The sequence below is a fragment of the Melopsittacus undulatus genome, chromosome Z, assembly GCF_012275295.1.
Source record: "Melopsittacus undulatus isolate bMelUnd1 chromosome Z, bMelUnd1.mat.Z, whole genome shotgun sequence".
NCBI lineage: Eukaryota > Metazoa > Chordata > Aves > Psittaciformes > Psittaculidae > Melopsittacus > Melopsittacus undulatus.
In genome coordinates, this window is record NC_047557.1 from 64,686,414 (window position 1) to 64,706,704 (window position 20,291).

A 20,291-nucleotide genomic window follows, 5' to 3' on the forward strand; every position below is an offset into this window, starting at 1 on the left:
TTTCAAATGGCATTCCTTTTTGCCAAGTAAGAGAGATTAAGATAAAAATTCTAAGAGATTTTTTATTTAAAAATTTGTATTTGTTTCTTTCACTGAATAGCTATAACCTTTAATACTGTTTTGAAGCAATAAAAAGGCAAATGAACCCAACATAAAAAATATCTTTTTAAAAAATATCAAGCTTATCTGTGCTATAGATATCTATTACAAATATAGATTTGCAATATGTTTCTTGAGTACTTCAAGAAACACAGAAAAATAGTGCTGGAAAAAAATAAATTAAAATACCTTAAACTATCATTTTTTCTTATTCTAATATAAACAAGATCACAAAGAGTAATAACTATATTACAAATCAGAATTGCTAAATAAATTTTCTTAATAATCACAAAATTCATGTTTCTTACCTTCTAAGTAGTGATCTTCCAAATGACAAAATGGACCCAAATAGCTTTAATTAGGCTTATAGATCCGGTTTATAAAGTGTTCTACCTTTTATTTCGCTCAATACTTTGATTTACTACAAAGAAAATTCAACCAAGTAGTCTCTTTTTAAACCCCACAGCAACATGACTGCTGTTTTATTTGCAAGCCATGGAAGAGACTCAATTAGGAACTAAAAAGTGAAATTAACATTGAAAGTAAACTTGGAAATATCATTAATTCAAGCACTAAAGACTGTCAAATTACCAGAAACAGGAAACAAAACTTTCTGTTCAAATACTTAGTCACAAACCAGACACAAAATCCTTAATATTTATTAAAATTTACGATTTTATTTAATAAGTAACACACCTGAAAAGTTCTAGGATACCATTTCATAAAATCACCAATTACAAAAAAATCAGTCAACACAACGTGTGATCTTCAAGTCTAAGGCACCCTCCAGCGTTTGGAGAAGAAACTACACTTCCAGCAAGGGAGCATTTGAAGAAAATCCGCATGAGTAAGTCTCCTGTCAAAATAGAAGCTCCCCAATTAATCTGCAGTAATTGCATATGAACATGCCTCAGCGATATGACAGAGCCATGATGTTAGAAAAGTTGTAAAATTATTTTTTAAGGATTTGTATTCGATTTATGAATGTGTTATTTGCTAGTGGAGAGGGATCTCTTCAAACACACTAATTTGAAAAATATAGGAGCATGCAAAGTATTAGAAAAGCATTTCTTACGAAATCTGGTATCGAAAAGTAATAATTCTTCACAGAATATGGCTTGTTTAAAACTTCTCTAAAGGAACAAACAGTTTATTTAACTGGAGATATGCCCATAGTAAGGAGGAGGAAACCCAATATACCTAGAGGCAAAACCAGATACAATATTAAAAAATAATTTATAATTAATACCATACAAAACAGAAAGGTCACATGAATAGAGCCACATCTATGGAAGTTCACTCATTTTTTTTGTAAAAAAATAGAGATTTTTTTCCATTGGTGTCTTGGTTCATTCTCAAAGTAACAAATCCTAAGATGTTTTCAGTACTTGGCATTCTAATAAACATTTGTGCATACAGAACAGACAAAAATGCCTTTTGAAAGCATAATGTTGTAAGGTAATGATATTAGCTAGATCCATACAAGTAATTTTAAAATTACTGAAATAGAACAAAAGCTGGAAACCAAAATGTTTTCAACTGTGATTATGCTAACAAACTAACCTTTTTTGCAGAACTGAACACCTTGAGACTGCTCTCTCTTCATACTTCCATAATCAAACAAAACCTTACATACAATTTAAGTGGTAATGAGATAATATGCTTTGAAATACATGTTAAGTAAGTGCAAAGCGGTTAGACCTTGATTCAGGAAAACATCTTTACTTAGAAAAGCTCTTGTTTGTGTATGTGTTCAGAATTTAAAGTGTATAAATTCACTGAAGCAGTGCCTCAAGTATCTTTCCTCATTAGGGATGGATGTAAGAATGCATGCATATTTTTGAACCCCTGGGTTCACCCATATAGGTCCAAGTGCAAAACTGCTAGGATTTTTACCCTGTACTGTTACTTAGTAATTGATTCAGTTTCAGTTTCATAATTTCAGAGACATGCTCCCAGTCCTGCCTTAGTTATTACAAAACTTAGCCATGTTAGTTTGTTACAGTTAGAGAAGCAAAAAAGGATTATTTTGTGATTTAGTAAAAAAGTGACATTTGGCTGGTGCTGCATGTAGCTTCAGAATTAAGAGTTCTGTCACAGAAAACAGCTGATGTCATTTTTCCCCAGTACAGCTGAAGAAATCTTTTGAAAAACTGAATGAAATTATGACAATATGTACCAACAATCTTAGAATGCATACTAAAAATATTACAAATAAACATAGCCATGGTGATGCAAAAAGAGGTAGAAAACATTTCAGAAGAAACCACAAAACATAAATATATTTATATATGTATACATGAGTATAAAAACATTAAAAAACAGCTGTCACCACCATAAAACTTAAAACTGTGCTTAACTTCACATTTTGCAAATATTTACATTAACTTCAGAAAGATCTAACAATAATGTGCAAAATTAAGCATTACCTTATGTATTTGTAAGGTAATACAGGTTTATAAAAAAATCACTCTGCTCGAATTTTGATTCTTTTTATCAACTTTTGTTTGTTTTTATTTAGTGATGCTCCTTTTTGCAATAGCTTCTCTGATTTGACGATCAAGTTCACTCACAATGTGGTCTTCATGATTATATACTCCTGTTCTCAACAGGGTATCCCTCTCTTCTATTAGACGAGAAAGATAATCATCCATGTTCTCATTTAATTTTCTAGAATTAGAAACTCCACCAGCAGAATTAGCTCTAACATCTTGCAACTGCTTTCTTTCTTCTTCTTGTTGCTTTAGCCTGATATTGATAAAAGGGAAAGAATCAAAGGATGAGCTGTATTAAAAACCTCTCTGATTATGTTTGTATCAAGTCTGTAGGTTATCTACTTAGCAAAATAAAGAAATCTATAAAAGGCAACACCATTCCCTCTCACTTGGGAAAAACAACCATTAGCAAAAGAAATCTTAATACTTAAATTCTAACAATACCTTTTCTGTATGCATATGTAATAAATACTTGCTATCAAGGCTCCCATTCTGATAATTCAAGCAGGGTTCAATGTACAAGAACTACTGCAGACAAGTTTTCAGAGGACAACATTAGGTAGATTTACAATTTTGATGTGTTTGAAATATGAACACTTTGTTTTCTTAATGCAGCAATTATCCATAGAACTGAAGTATATTTAAAACAGAAAAAAGCCTGATGCTGTACAACTATGACTAACATAAAAAACAGGTAGTGTCCTTAAGCATAGATTTTCTATACTGCAGTACTGTTACATTTTATAAACGTGAAATCTTTACCTAAGGGGCACTAAACTCCATTCTATTACTGGACTGACAGCCAATTATCATCTTGATTTCACAGAATCATAGTATGGTTAGGGCTGGAAATGACCTGAAGTTCATCTAGTTCCAGCACCGCTGCCATGGGCAGGAACAATACACACTAGAGACTATGTCACCCAAAACTCCATCCAACCTGGCCTTGAACACTGCCAGGGATGGTTCTTTGGGCAACCTGTTCCAGTGCCTCACCACTCTCACAGTAAAGAAATATCTATCCTGAACTTCCCCTGTTTGAACCCACTACCTCTTGTCCTGTCACTACAGTCCCTAAGGAAGAGTCTGTCTCCAGCGCTCTTGTAGCTCCCTTCAGATACTGGAAGACTGCCACAAGGTTTCCACGCAGCCTTCTCCTCTCCAGGCTGATCTGCCCCAGATTTCTTAGCTTGTCTACACAAAGAAGGTGCTCCAGCCCCCTTATCATCTTTGTGGTCTTCCTCTGGACTTGCTCCAACAGCTCCACATCCTTCCTATGTTAAGGACAGCAGAACTGTACATAGTACTGTAAGTGGGGTCTCATGAAAGCAGAGTAGGGGGCAGAATCGCCTCCTTCAATCTGCTAATCACACTCCTTTTGATGCAGCTCAGTACAGAGCTGGTTTCTGGGCTACAAGCACACACTGAAGCTGGCTCATATTCAGTTTTTCATCAACTAACACCCCATGTCCTTCTCCACAGGGTTGCTCTGAATCTCTTCTCTGCCTGGCCTGTAGCTGTGCCTGGGATTGTTCCGATCCAGGTGTAGGACCTAGCACTTGGCTTTGTTGAACTTCATGAGGCTGGCATTGGCCAACCTCTCAAGCATGTCAAGGTCCCTCTGGATCCCATCCCTTCCTTCCAGTGTGCCAGCTGAATCACACAGCTTCGTGTCATCAGCAAACTTGCTGAAGGTGCATCAATCCCACTGTCCATGTCACCAACAAAGATGTTTAAGATCGGTCCCAATGCTGACCCCTGAGGAACACCACTTGTTACTGCTCTCTAATTGGATATTGAGTCGCTGACTGCAACTCTCTGCATGCAGACATTCAGCCAATTCCTTATCCACTGAGTGGTCCATCCATCAAATTGATGTCTCTCCAGTTTAGAGACAAAGATGTTGTGCAGGGCAGTGTCAAATGCTTTGCATAAGTCCAGGTAGATGATGTCATCTTGTCTGACCCGTCCATCATTTCTGTAGCCCCATCACAGAAGGCCAAACTTGTCAGGCATGATTTCACCTTAGTGAAGCCACACTGGCTGTCACCAACCACCTCATTGTTTTTCACATGCCTTAGAAAGCTTTCCAGGAGAATCTGCTCCAAGATTTTGCCAGGCACAGAGGTGAGACTGACTGGTCTGTAGTTCCCTGGGTCATCCATTTTCCCCTTCTTGAAAATGGGATTATTTTCCCCTTTTTCCAGTCATCCAGAAATGACATTTTTCAAATATGATGGACAATGTCTTAGCAACCTGATTCATCATTTCCTCCAGGACCTGCAGATGGATTTCATTGGGTCCCATGGACTTTTGCACATTCAGGTTCTTAAGACGATCTTGAACCTGATCTTCTCTTACATCAGGTCTAAGGTCTTCATTCTCACAGTCCCTGCGTCTGCCTTCCAAGACTTGGTCGGCATAGTCAGAGCATTTGTCGGTGATGAGTGAGGCAAAGAAGTCATTGAGAACCTCAGCCTTCTCCAAATCCAAGGTAGCCAGTTCTCCTGTTAGCTTCCATAGAGTCCACACTGTCCCTAGTCTGTCTGTTGCTTGCAACGTATCTATAGAACCTCTTCCTGTTATCTTTGACATCCCTTGCCAGACTCAGCTCTAACTGGGCCTTAGCTTTCCTGACCTGATCCCTAGCTTCTGAGCCATCTCCCATTTCAAGGCACATGGCAAGAAAAGAGAGGGGAGGGGTCAAAAAGACCAAACCAAAACAAACCCCAACAAAACACAAACTTTACAAATGCTTTTATACCTGTTGAGTTCATTTCTGATATCCTCCAACTCTTGACGGTCTGGTTTCCCCAGCTCTTTTTCTTCTGCTGCCAAGTAGCGCAACCTCATGTGCTCCAACTCCTGTTGCTGTTTTTTAAGGTGAGCCATTGCATTTTCTTGTTCACGCTAACAAACAGGGTGAAGACATAACTCAGTTGACTATGTGATTACATATAGAAGTGCTAATTACAGCAACACAAGCAATACTTCAACAGTATTAAAAATGCGGGAGTTAAACAGAATCTCTTACTGCATTATAGGCATAAAGAGCTAACACAAGTGACTACCACAATTGCAGTATACATGTCCAGTCTGGATCAGCTAAGTCCAGTCACAGATACCTTCCCATTAAGAAACCAGCAAAAATGTTACAAACACTTTTACACACTCTGGTTTAAATCAGTAAACAAAGTTTACACCCGTGGAACTGCTCAAGGTGCTTAGATTTATTCCTTTATTAATCCTTAGATTAATTCCTAAAATTGTAATTTTAAATTCAGAAATGAACAGAAAAATGCTAAATCAATGCAGAAAACTTCCATCATCAGCTCCACCAGTGCCTAGTGTCAAACCTTCAAGCACTACTTTTTGAAATTGCAATTTGTGGTTAAAAATATAAGCCTTGAAAACAAGGCTCTGGAGAGGATTCCTTTTATGTTTGTCTAGCTCTGTGTGAAGTTTCAGGTAACTTATTCTGCAGATTAAATCCAATCAATCTATTAATTCTAAAAGTTTACTTGGATCTATATTTTCAAGCTCTATGCAAACAGTGTAACAAAACTAGGGTTTGAGTCCACTACCACTTCATGACATTAAAGTGTCTTATTAAGAAGTATGGCCCCCTCTCCACTTGTTTTCCTTCTGGTCATTTTCCTTATGACCTCATGACACTCTTACTCTGAATGAGACAGAAGACCTAAGGCAAAATGACATTTCTTCCTGTAGCTAAAAAATAAGGCAGGAGGTTATACAAACATCCTGGATCTAGACATGTTGTGAAGTACAAGGTTACCTTTGTAATTTTGACACTGCTTTCATCTGAAATATTTGACAGTTAATACAATCAGTTTCATATTTATTGTAGGGCTAAAAAAATTATAATTTAATTTGACGTGTGAATACATTCATTATGCAGTCAATCTAATAATATTTGGAAGAGTCTAGTCAGGCAGTTCCCTGTATCTTAGTCCCCCAGCATCTTAAGCACTCTCTGCTGATGATCAATAAGTGCTAAGAAAAACTGAATTTTACAGGGAATTTGTATCAACAAAGACTCTTAATTGTTAATGTCAGCAGGAAATAAACCAGAAGTACTTGACAAGAAATCATAGCAGGTACATAACTCCAAATTACTAATACTAAATATATTATAATATATATATTATACTAAATCCAACACACCAACCAGGCAAACTGGTAGAACTGCAGTGAGACAAGCCAGAAAGCCAGAATAACTTGTTAAAGGGATACATACTAATAATATAACTAGAAGAAATCATGCCAAAAGAGTCTACAGCTGATAGATGATAGAATCATAAAATAATCACATGGGGAAGATAAAGCCATAATCCTTCCTTCCTCATCAAGAGTTCACTGCATAAGAACATTCCATAGTTGTGAGGCACCCTTTTTTACATAGGAGAGGTTTGAAGAACAGTCTCAGATTGAAGCAGAACAGGTATTAGAGCAGGAATCTACAAATACATACAGCAAATATTAAAAAGTCACTACAGCTGGCTAATATTTATCCAAGATTTTTCTGTAATTATAATGACATTCAAACACAAAGTTACAAGACTAACTAAGGGTGTAATCTATCACTACGCTTGGTGTTTACACAACAGAAATAATTATTTTCCCACTTTTTATTTTATTCTTTTTTTTTAACAGAGTTCTTAGGAATACCCAGAAACTACCAGCACGATTTACTTCCACAGTGGCCAAGTTGAAACCAGCACTAAACCAAAACTAACAGGATGTATGGGTACACCAGGAAGAATGAATTCAGCTTTTGTTGAAAAGTCACTTCCATCTGAAAAAAAACACAAAAATAAATCCCCCAAAACACCACACCAAAGACACTACCTACAACCAAACACAAAACTAAGGTGTCACAGGGAAAATCCTCTCAGATTACTCACAGGGTTTAGAAAACCAGATAGCACTTAATCATTTCCACAACAGCAAGAAAGCAGAAGTAGACTTCACAAGAATGTACTCTTTGATATATTCATAAATGAGGAAGTCATTCTGGAATAAATAGTTGGCTGCCAAAGCAAAAATTATTCAGTGGGGTAAAGTGGATGTGAGAGTGGGACACGATGGGGACATATGAATTAGCTTGAAAAATAAAAATAAATTGTGAATATATTCACTGACATCTGTTTAACATGACAGCCTGAATGCAACCGCTTGCTCATGCTGTTCTTTATAAAAAAGGAAGGAGAGCTGGAGGATATTCAAAGATATCCAAACTGGATTTCTAGGTCTTGTGCATCTACTGCTGGCCTCTGTATAGGCTAGATTGATATTTCATACCGCATTGGCTAGGTTGTTTTTTTCCCACCCAACAAAAAGCACCAGCTGAAAGCCAAAACTAGGTAAGTTCCCACTAGGCACATGATTCAAGTGTCGTGGTTTAAACCAAGTCCCCCAACTCCTGGAGAGTTAGGAAGGAGAATCCAAAGAATGTAGCCCCCACAGATTGAGATAAGAACGGTTTAATTGCTAAGGCATAACACAAAAACCCCTACTGCCATTTATTACTACAAATAATAATGATACAGCAAACAACAAGTGAAGAGAATAAAACACCCCACCAGCCACCGACCCATAACTCACTCCACCCTGCCTGGCCGAGCACCGCATGCTCCCTCCTCCATTTTTCTCTAGAGCGTACCCTCCAGCTTTCTCTTTCCCAGTATGCATCCTGGGCATCACGTGCTATGGTATGGAATACCTCATTGCCTAGCCTGGGTCAGGTGTCCTGTCTCTCCTTCCTCCCGGACTCCCCTCCTCCACCTGGCTGGAAAAAACCTTGAACAAAAACACCCTCAAAACATGCTCAAACCATGACATCAAGTTATTAAACCAGTGGAAATTAATCACTTAAGCAATACAGCAAACATGTTACAGTCTCATAATCCCAAAATGTTTTGAATAAAGACAGATACTACATTTTTAAAAATGCCACAGATCAAACATTACTTTAACAGAGACAAAGTTTGTAGGTTTTTTTAAAATCACAGCAAATATCATAACATTATTCTCTGGCTTCCAAGCACCTGGATAAGCAACACTATGCAGACAGTAAAGCCAAATTTCAACTATGCAATGGGCTATGAAGATTAATGGAATTATCTGAACTGTTTTAATAGTTGTACTGCATTGTTTGCTTTGCTGGCTGTGGATAGTAAGATAAAATGCTGAGCATGATCTAATTTTAACTAGGTTGGTATAAAAGCAGTAAAAATTAAGCTATAGTACAAATAAATACATGGACAGCACATCTGATTATCTCAATTTATCCACAATCTAGAAGCAAACTGCCTCACATGTAGGAAAAAAAAACCCCAAACATCTATAAGAATAAAGCCAACATCTTCCTCTTATGTAAAAAAAAAAATCATCTAAATCTTTTGCACATTTAGCTTCAATTATCTCTTATTTCTAGCCCTTCTACTTATGCTGATTTGTAGATTTGATTAGCTTCAGTCAGTGCACTGCTGCAGATGGTAAGGAAAGGATTAATTTCAGAAAAGAAAATCTTGCTCTGCAGTTCAGGTTATTTTAAACTAGAACTACTGTCATGAGCAGCAGGGGTATTAATGTAAGTCTGTCAAATTTCTGTATTAATTCTATAAGAATTTTTTTTGAAGGTACATTGGGCAAACATTACCTGAAAACTGAATACAGGAAAACTAACACAAAACAAAGTGGCACTTCCTGCACAGCAAGACTTTTAACATGCCCGCAGAAAAGGACATCCCTGCCTACTGGTAGAGCATTATAATGAGACACATAATACACACAGATCAAATAGCTGATCACTGATTAGAAGTCTTCCAATCCAGTCCTTCAGTTTGTGTAGTGCATTACTCAGATCTATAAGGAAAGACTTTGAGCATTCCTACAATTGCAGCTTCAGAGGAAAGACATAACTGTGTGCTCAGCATAAGAAGCATGGCAGACTACAAGTTTCATGGCAAGTTGATAGGTTACTATTTGATTCAGATCACTCAGTGATCCAGAGGTTTCTGCTGTTTAGCCACATGCTAACAATGGCAATTCGATCATAAAAAGAGCATTTTAAACTCAAAGAAAGAGTATACATTAGAAGTACATATACTGAAGGTTAACAGAATAAAGTCCTAAGCTCAAACACACCAGGAAGAAGACACAATATTCCTAAAACTTCCTATTTATGAAAAGGGTTCTCATTTAGTATGTTGGTTTTTCATGCCCTCACTAAACTAGTTAGTTTCAGAACCATAAAGATATCTGACAGAGAAACATCTTTAGTGATGTTCAGTAAAACCAAGAAAAGGACAAAAGAGGATGATGCAAAAGCCAAGGAGAGATGTAGGAAAACCAAAGCTTTCCTCAAAAACCTTTCATTCATTTCCTGATCCTTTTGATGTTTTTCTGTGAGGAAAAGGTCTGTTAAAAATAAACCAAATGAAAACCCAAACAAACAAAAATGTATCAGTGTCACTAGTAAGCATGCTCACTGCTCAGGATAATACCCGTAGATTTTCAAGGAAGTAAGTTTGAATGTGAAGTGTTAAATTTTCCTTTTCTCTATAGAGAAAAACTCTTTCAGTAAATTTTGTTTCCAACTTAACTCTGGGTAGGACTTCCTTTCAGATAAACATAATTAGAAATTTAACTGGATTTACTAATACAACTGTGATGTAAACAGGACAAATATCAGGCATTTCCTTATTTGGGAGGGGTGAGGGAAAAGACAAGATTAATTTCAGTCCTGTAATAGTGCAGGTCAAGAATTTCTATAGCATGCCATGCCATGACCCTGAACAGCGACATCTGAGGCCAATAATATTAAATTCACTAATAGAAATCAATGTTTTTCTGAGGTAAGATTTCCCTAGCATTCAGTTTAAGATAGTCCCACTTGGGGGTGGGGTGGAAGACATGGAAGAAAGTGAGAAGGGATTTTGTAGATTCGTTTATGATGGATCCTGCATGTAATTTCAGTTGCACACTTTGTACTCTTATTCTCAAGTATCTTTCCCAGCATTAGTCTGACTTCTTTAAAGGTCTATCATAACAATTTGCAGGGTGCATAACAGCAAACTTGCTCCATGTATATCATTCATAGCAGAACAACAAAACCCCATTTCCTAATAATCCATCAATACAAGAAGATGGCAAGAGTTTACAAGAGCTGTTTGATCAGAAGTGATGAATGCCAATTATGAATTAATTTGTGTACAGTTTTGTTACGATACAATTGAGGGACATTAAAAAGAATGAGTTTTGTTACAATGAGAGAGGATTTCTTATTCATCATAGTGCTGAAAATGGTGCCACCTTAACAGAGTACACACAGATATTAAATCCATTTTTTTCTAATCACAGTTAAAGTATTCACTTGGCCACAAGCACTTTCTGGGCGGTTTTTTGTTTGGTTGGTTTTGGGTTTTTTTTAAACCAAAGAAGGAACTGAACTCTGCTGCACAGTAGTACTTGAAATACAGCAGAATTTACTATGCCATCTTCCAAAATGAAAAAACAATATTAATAAAACTTCTGCACATTTGAAGTAGTAATACAGTCCAACATTTTTACACCTACCTGTAACATCTTCATATTATTCTGTGTATACTTAAAAGCTAAGTAATAATTAAAGTATTTAAGTGTACCTCAGTGCACAAATGTTAATACATACATACTCACGCTTAAAATTCTCAGTCAAGACTAACTAACACACTCTACATTTCCAGACAGAATAGGATCCTATATTATTTCCTAAATGAGGAACATTTAAGATTATTTTCAGCTGCTTATTGTAGCCAGTCAGGTTGATTTAAGCCTCAGTGAGAACTATAATAATTTGAAACTTTTAGAATTTTCTATTTGTAAATTTCAGGTAAGGGAACACTTAGAATCATTAGCTGTTGAAGTAAATGCAGCTTTGTAGGGATAAGACCCACTAGAAACTTTACTCTTGCACTACCACCTAATTATCATGAGCAACTATCCCACACTGAGGCAGCCATAGATCAACCAAAGGTAACACATGCAAATTACTGACAATTATTTCTGCAATATGCTCTTAGTTGACCAAGATACCTTCTCCTCCCCTGCTTTCAAAGCACTTCTAAATACACTATTCCTTTTGCTCATTTTCTCCCCTCAGTAAAACTTATTATCAACATTCCTTTCCTTTATTAATTTGATATTTGCCACCCTCTTTCTTACATACCCATAAACAAAATAATCCAGTCCAAATAAAGCCATATACTAGTTTTCATTTACTTCAATGTTTTTACTAATTTTCTTAATTAGTTTGCATCTCTGATGTAGTGCTTCAGATATAGAGTAATATTTTAGGAGCTTGCACAGTGGGAACTTTTGAAGTCCATGGTACTACAGGAATACTAGCATTAAACAAAAATTAACCAGTAATGAAAAAAAAAAAAAAATTCAATTATAATTGGATCATAAAAGAATCCCTGTATGCTGCCAGGTGCTCTAGTTAAGAGGCTCTTCAATCAAGGAAGCACAATCGTTATTTTGCCATAGCTGCCTATAAATCCAAAAGGGAGATGTAAACATACATACACTAGACTAAACAATGGCTAAATAGCAGCCACTATTCACTCTCCCACTCACACATACCATGCAAGTCTGTGGGAAAAACTTACGACTGAAGCTAAGGGACTCAAGTAAAGTTTTCTGAAAATAACCCAGAGCTGACAAGTCAGTAGGAGGGCCTGGATGGTTTCAAGACACAGTTTTTAACCAAGACTTGGACCTCCATGACTTTTTGCACCCTCCCCCCACCACTTTTTTTTTTAAACAAAGATTTACATCCTTTCCTTGGCTAAATTACTTATAAATTAATCAAACTAATTACTAAATGGATAAGCAAGACACTGGACAAGACAGAGTGAATGCCAGCCAGCCAACATGGTCTATGCATCAGTGCTAGTTTTTCAGATGTCTAGGGCACAAACATTAAAAGGCTTAAAAACAGTGTCTCTCCTCTAACAGTGCATAATGTATGCATGTATATTTTGAGATTTTGGTTTTCTACATTATAGCAGAGATGTCAACTGCCGAAAATGACATTTCTCCCAGCTTTTATTTTTCTTTTGTTATGCTGTTTCTTGCACTTAGATAGGTACTGAATTTAACAACTAAGATCTCTGTAAGGAGATATTACGCAATTTTGTGTAAATGGTTTCATTTCTCCCAGAAGTCACGCTCACATACATAAAAATTATGAAAGTCTCATTCGTGTAGCATTGAGATCTCCCAGTCAGCAAACTCTCAAAGAGTCTGGAAATGGTTAAGTCTACCTGGGTGATTACACAGCTGACTTTTTGATATTTTCCTCTTCCTAAACCTGAACAGAGTATAATAATACAGACTTGCAATGAATAACGGGGAGGGAAGAAAAATAAGCTGGGTGAAGTCTATTTTCACTCAGCTATACAAACTCTGTTTAAATTCAACTAGCTTCTGTATTTTGTTAAGCACAGGTAAGCTTGATGTATGTGTGTTCTCATGTATTTTAGATCTTTTTCTGATTACCACTGGCCCTGTGTTTAGCATTCAAAATCCTGATGTGGAGAAGTTTAGAGCATATTCTATTAATGGTCCCATGACTTTACTAAGTTATGTACTGCATATCTCATATTCTGCAAAATATAAAACTATCACAGATGTGTGCTAAGAACTAGTTCCAAAGTAAAAGGAAACTTTTTAATTAAGGAACCATTGACTTTTATGGTTGCAAATCAGAAGAGCATTTCACTGAATGCTTAGCCTGTAGATTATGCTTCTTTAATTCACAAATTGACTGTACTAGGTCACCTTTGAGTAATGGAAATCTCTGTTTAAACATTTTTTTGGCAATGGGCACAAAGCATTAGATCTCATTTCCAAGACTTACCAGCTGGGTTTTGTCATTAACATTTATTAACAATCTAAGATACGGCTTTCAACGTCTAATCCTCACTACACAAATGTTTTGTATAGTTCTCTAGAGAGCTTTGGTGTGACAAATTACTGGCACAGCTTACAGCCCTGTGGCTATTCACCAGAGGCAATGCAAAATTAACATGGTACTAATCCAATTTAAACAAGAAATTGGTCAAACAATTGCACAAATCATCTGAAGTAAAGCAAATCTAGAATTCATGAAGCAACAGTTTCCAAATTTATATTTAAAACACAGTAAATGGTTTTTGATCAGCTCTGCTTCAAATTTATTTGGCTCTTTAAAGTCACTTAAATCCTTTATCAATAGACTAAGTATAAGATCAAGCATGGGAGTATAAAAACCACAAGAAACTACTTTGAAAGGGTTTGTTCTGTAGTAGAAAAGTTTTAAGTAGTGTAATTCAGTGTACATGCCAACTTATTTTATGGTTCGGACTTTCAGCTAAAGGGTCACCTGAAACATTCTAATATATTACTAAATTCAGACTGTCAGGTCTGTGGTGATGAAATTTACAATAAATAAAAACCTGATATGACTATACACTAGTGTTATTCTGGCAAGCAACATTTTTTTCTTTTATTCTGTAGGAATTTTTGAATATGGCAGTAAAAAACATAGTCTGGGCATTTCATGGATGCAGAAAATAAAATCTTTATCAGGACATAAGATTTATATTTTTCCTTCTATCATCTTGTCAAGCATGGATGTCTCAGAAACTGGAGATGAGAATTCATGACTGCTTTTATGACTAGGCAAAAAAGGACCAACTTGAAGACACCGAATAAAGATGAGGTTTTAATTACTGATTATACTACACATTCACTCTCTTCAAGGAGAAATATAGATTATAAAGAGTAATTATCAAATAGGAGAGTATGAGCTTAGAGTCTTACTATTCAAAAACTGAACAGCAGTGGGAATAAGGTAGAAACTATAATCCTTAAAAAACAAACAAACAAACAAACAAAACCAACAATAAAATCAAGCCCCCCCCCAAAAGAAAACGAACCCCCCACACAAAAATCAACAACAAAAAACCAACCAAACAAAAACACCCTGACAAAACCCCCAAAACCCAAAGCCCCAAACCAAAATAACTAACATTTCCTAAAGTAGAAGTGAATACAGGTTACAAAAACCTTTTCCTAAAACTTGATTTCTGAAGCTTTATGTCTGTGTCAAGGTTTATTCATCAACTGTTATTAATGATTTACTAATTTGTTTGTCAAGGCCAAAGGAAAATGCTTGCCATTCTTACACACACTGTTTAGCTAATGTTTACTACAATTCATGAAACACAGGCAATGACAAAAAAACCTAGAGGCACGTGGATTCAGTGAGGATGAAGTTGCTATTCCTGGTTTGAACTGAGTATTTCAAGTCATATGTATACACATACCCAAGCTCCGTTAATACACAGAAGCAAAAAGCATGCCACATTAGTATGAGATATGAATTTCCAAAAGCAGGAGGAAGTTTCACTTCCAGTTTCATTTCAGTCTTTAGTAAGCCTTGAACCATTGTTTCTAAAAGCTTTGTTTCTCATCTTTACTCTTTATTCATTTTACAATTAAAACACAGAATAGTTAGGACTCTAACTGACCAAGATGGCTGGGACATGCTTGCTTTTTAGCTATGACAACCTTCTTTGCAGGTTCGAGGCTTGATCTTCCCTGAGTTCAGCGTCAAACTAGAATCAAATTTTCTGTTCTCATTTTTGTAGAAAAGTGTATCTCAGAGCTTCGATTTTGTAAAGACAAATACTAATAAAATGAGAACTGCCAGGAGTTAACAGTAATTATAAGTTGCTTCAAATACCACATGTTGTGGTTGTCTCACATTACAACCCTGGTAATGAACTTGGTTGTCTTGTATGGCAAAAGAAAACCTGCATACCTGTTTTAACCTTGCAAGTTCTTTCAAAGCCCTTGTCCATTGTTGTTTGTAGTGGAGCTTTGACTTCGTAGCTGACTCTAACTTTCTTTCAAGTTCAACCTAAAAGCAATTAAAATCATATCAGCTGAAGCAATAACAGCAGTAACAATCACTGAAAGATGTATATATACAAAGGGTCTGGTTTAAGAAAAGTGTTTATGTAGTGCAACATACAACATCTTCTAAAGCTGTTATACAATATAACATAAATATTATGGCACACGAACATTTTCTTGTTTAAAATATAGCCTTATTTTTATTGGATAGCTGTCTATACAAAAAGAAAAAATTAGTTTTTAGCACTAAATCTGCTGATGTAAATTTTAAGTCTCTCAATTTAGCAAGCCTCTTTTTTTTTTAAGGTAAGATTATGAACAGTAATTTAGCAGAAACATTGATCAATAAATCTTGCCTTTGAAAGGTGTGTAGTTGTTTCTTTCTTTCCTGCAGCTGATGGAAGATATTTGCTACATTCTTTCCTTTGAAACAGATATCTGTGTAAATTGTTCTTTAAAATCTGCACATCTGGTGTGAATCTTTGATCTTACTATCTAAATAAATCTTTAAAAAATGTTAAACACTAAAAAAAAAATGAATGCATTCTGTGAAAAAAAACAACAAAAACCCCTCATATTAAAGCAAAGAAAACCAGTTATGAAGCACACAAAATAGTAACCTGAAGAATACACCATTTTTAATTAACTTTGAGTCAGTGATATTTTCTTTTAATCAGACAAAAATTATTCACTGTTAAATTTGTGAAAAAATTAAAACTTAACTATTTTCTTAAAGCTAACAAAAGTAGAGAATCTAAAAATATTTAAGCTAAGACTTTAAAAGGTCTACAGAGACAAACACATTCTGAATCATTTGCCTGCATTATTAGAAGTTATTCAAGCGTAAAGTAACACACGGACTGTCCATATAACAAAGTGCATTTTGTGCAAAGAAGTCTGGTGCAAGTTTTCCAACTTAGTCAACAGTTTTACTCAAACTTCACAATAATTCTGAGCATAAAAACCCTGTGGCTCTAATTGAACAAATATCATCTACTGAAGGTTTATGACAGTGATTCCATTCCACTGGCAGCTAACAGCCTTTTCAGAAATACTAAAAAAAAAAAAAACACCATCACCACACATAATGGAATACCAGTCTAAATTAAGCCTCACAAGAAAATCTTAATTTTTATTTAGTTTTACAAACAGAATACTCAGGAGTCCCCAGCATAAATCATGATAGCAGCAATTTAAATATTTAGGTTAGTTTTTTTACTGCCTTAACATCTCTCTCTACTGCTTCCTGTATAGAAATAAGGTCCCTGTTGGCCTTATTTGTATCTGAATATTTAAAGTCTGAAGAAATCGTTTGAAAAAATAAACCAAAATTGACAAATTAACCAGTGTATCATGCAAGATTTTTTTACATGGCCCATTGTGACAGTTTTAAAGACTGGAAAAATCAAAAATACCTTTTCTAAAGTGAGAAGATTTATTTCCGATTGTAGCTTAATTTCTGGTTTGGTACTTTGCTGTTCTTTGTATTGTTGGAACTCCTTCTCCAGAATTTTATGCTTATTTTCTGCTTCATTGAGCTACATTAAAGATATCAAGATATAAAGCAAGTTAGCAGAAAAACCGACACACAAAGTATTAGGTTACAGAACTTAGTTACTCATTAGTCCCTCAAACAAACATATTGTTGTCAATTATCTGATATAAAACAGACAGGGAAAGTTACACATTCACAATTAATGCTTTCTTGACAAAGGCATGCAGCAATAGGAAGAAATTTAAAAGAGGATCTTTGCTCAGTACCGGAAAGAAAAAACAAGTCTGTCCTCATATGCAGAAGATCAAGATTTATAACTGTGACTGTTCACATTTCTATAACATCTTGCAGAAGAAATACAGAAAGCCTAACTATTCAGATTTAGACACATCTCTTAAAGAAAGCTAGCAGTTAAGTTATCCACTATATGAAGTTTTATTACTCATTCAGTTTCAGCAGCATAACTTTTTTAGGAATGTCTGGAAGAGGAAATAACTAATACTTTGTACAGCCAAATGATTTAGAAGAAAGGATGAAGTAGAAAGACTTCAGTGACTAATTACTTAATGTTATGTACCTCTGCCCTCACTGTGTACTTCCACAGTTTAATGAAGATTTTATAAAGAGAGTGGTTTGCTTTTCATCTTAAAATGGTTAACTTGATAAATTATGCCAAAACATAATAATTTGCTAAAAAGAGATAAAGCAAATCTAATGTTTAACAGCTTTTTTCATTATACCATATTAAAACATGGTATAAAAGTTTTCTAAGATGTTTTCTAAGAGTGGCTTACATTCTTCTTCTGTTAAATCTTCTTCAGCTATGAATACATTAAAACAGCTGATGGAAGTGGTGCATTGCATCACAGGATATGGTCCCATATGCTGCCTTTCTATTTATGTTCATCTAAGTTAATTCAAGTATTTTCATACTGAGCAAAAATGTTTCAGAGAATTCATTTCTGTTTCAAAGCCTACTTCCATTAGCACATAAATATTTTGATACTTTGGATATACTTATTGGGGCACTTCTTTTTTTCTTCCAAATTTTCACCTTTTGCATTTTTTATTCTTACAGAATTGATGTAAGAAAGATGCCTCGGAAAGAGAAATATAAAAATGTATGGCACAATAGTTACTTTACACATATAACCACAATAGCCAGCTTCAAAAGTATATTGTTCTTTGCCATTTTTCCATTTTTACCTATTGCTTTTTAAAGCATACACACAGACATGATGCCAATCACAAAGACAGTAATTTTTTTAGCTATGAAAAATGCTGTCTTTCCCTAGAGCTTCTACCCTAATGTTTAACTTCTTGTTTGGTTCTGAAAACACTCAAAAATAGTATTTCCTATGAGACCTCAGGTCCCTCTCCATTAGGGAACTGCACAAATCACAGAAAACAACTTCCTCATGCAGGAAGTAAGAGCGATGTTCAAGGTGGATGCCTCAAGGATGTCCTCCTGTATAGTAGAGTACTATGTGTATCACTTCCAAATAAGTTAGACACTTAGGGAGCTCTACATTTCGAGTGTGAAAACTGTACTGACACATCTCCTTATACTGAAGCATGAAAGAGATTCAAAATAACAGGAACAGCACAGAAGAATACAAACATGATGATCAGCTGGAAGGAATGATCTTCATACAAAAGCAAAAAACAGTGGAATCTTTGTTTGGAAGAGAGACAACATGACAGGCACCTAAGCAATTGGGAACAGTATGTAGCACAAGCCCTAAATGATTCTTAAGCAATGAGCTTAAAATTAACAAAAATAAGCTTTTAAATATACAACACATAATAAAAATTTAGAACTCTCTGCCACAGGATGTTGCAATACTAAAAATAGAAATACTTTTTAAAAAGGATTGCATGAGTTCATGAAGAATGCTTTCACTGATGGCTAATAAATATGAAATGCTGCCACTGGCTGAAGGCATATGTAACTCTTGATGATATTGCTAATATACCAAAACTCTATTTTCTCATTGTCTAATTTCTTATTTTCTTGCCCTCTAAATGTCATCATTGCTGCAACAGCGTGTTTCACCAACTGCATCTTTGGTCTGATACAGTATGCCTGTTTTGAATAGGAAAATAAAAAGTGATTGTGACTGTATTGCAACCTAGCTAAAAAAAAAAGGAGTCAAAAGAATGCATTTGGAAGACGACTCACAGGTGGTGGCATTTGGCAGCTTCAGCCTTAAGAAATATTGGCGATATATCTTGCCTGGACTGATACAGCATTGATAGCTGCCAACAACTTGTCAAGGATGCTTTAAACTAGTTGTGTTGGGGGAGGGGAGCATCATTCCATCCCAACACACCCAGTCAGTTGACAGCACCTATAATAAATACTCTGAGCAATGTAGTAATATTCTAGCCACTCCAGCCACTGAGCCGGCTTCATTTGGAGCTCGCATCAGATGCCTCTATACAAATGCCCGTAGCATGGGGAATAAACAAGAGGAAATAGAGATGTGGGCACATCTACGGGGCTGTGATATAATAGGCATCACCGAAACATGGTGGGATGGCTCCTTTGACTGGAGTGTTGGAACGGAAGGTTACAGGCTTTTTAGAAAAGACAGGCCCAGTAGGAGGGGAGGGGGAGTTGCCCTTTATGTTAGGGATAGGCTGGAGAGTATGGAACTCTGTCTGGGGACAGGTGATCAGTTAACAGAAAGTTTGTGGGTCAGGGTTAAGGGGAAATCGGTGATGGGACACATTACTGTGGGGATATGTTACAGACTGCCTGATCAAGAGGAACCTGTGGATGAAGAACTCTACAGACCAATAGGAAAAGCCTCACCCTCACAGGCCCTTGTTCTCATGGGGGACTTCAACCATCCTGACATCTGTTGGGGCGACGGTACGGCCCGGCACAAGCAATCCAGGAGGTTTCTCGATTGTGTGGAAGACAACTTCCTTCTGCAAGCAATAAAGGAGCTAAAGAGGAGAGGTGCCCTGCTTGACCTCGTGCTCACCAACAGGGAAGGGCTCGTTGGAAATGTGACTCTCCAGGGAAGTCTTGGATGCAGTGATCACGAGATGGTCGAATTTGAGGTCCTCAAGACAGTGAGAAGAGCATGCAGTAAGCTCACTGCCCTGGACTTCAAGAGGGCAGACTTTGGGCTCTTCAGGAACCTGCTTAGCAAGGTTCCATGGGATATAGCCCTAGAGGGCAAGGGGGCCCAAGACTCTTGGTTAACATTCAAGGATCACCT

At 36.1% G+C, this 20,291-nt stretch overlaps 1 protein-coding gene across 2 annotated transcripts in view; it reads right to left on the bottom strand.

The window, feature by feature from the left end:
- Positions 1–756: 756 nt before the first annotated feature.
- The window catches only part of CEP120 (centrosomal protein 120), a 49,355-nt gene continuing 29,820 nt past the window's right edge, over positions 757–20,291 (bottom strand). For both annotated transcript variants that reach the window (XM_031043122.2, XM_031043121.2), the window contains exons 18-21: positions 16,979–17,101; positions 15,469–15,567; positions 5,359–5,504; positions 757–2,847 (exon numbers count right to left, since the gene is read on the bottom strand). In XM_031043122.2, coding sequence (XP_030898982.1) covers positions 2,613–2,847; positions 5,359–5,504; positions 15,469–15,567; positions 16,979–17,101 — 603 coding nt within the window. In that variant the 3' untranslated portion in view covers positions 757–2,612. The remainder of the gene's footprint in view (positions 2,848–5,358; positions 5,505–15,468; positions 15,568–16,978; positions 17,102–20,291) is intronic.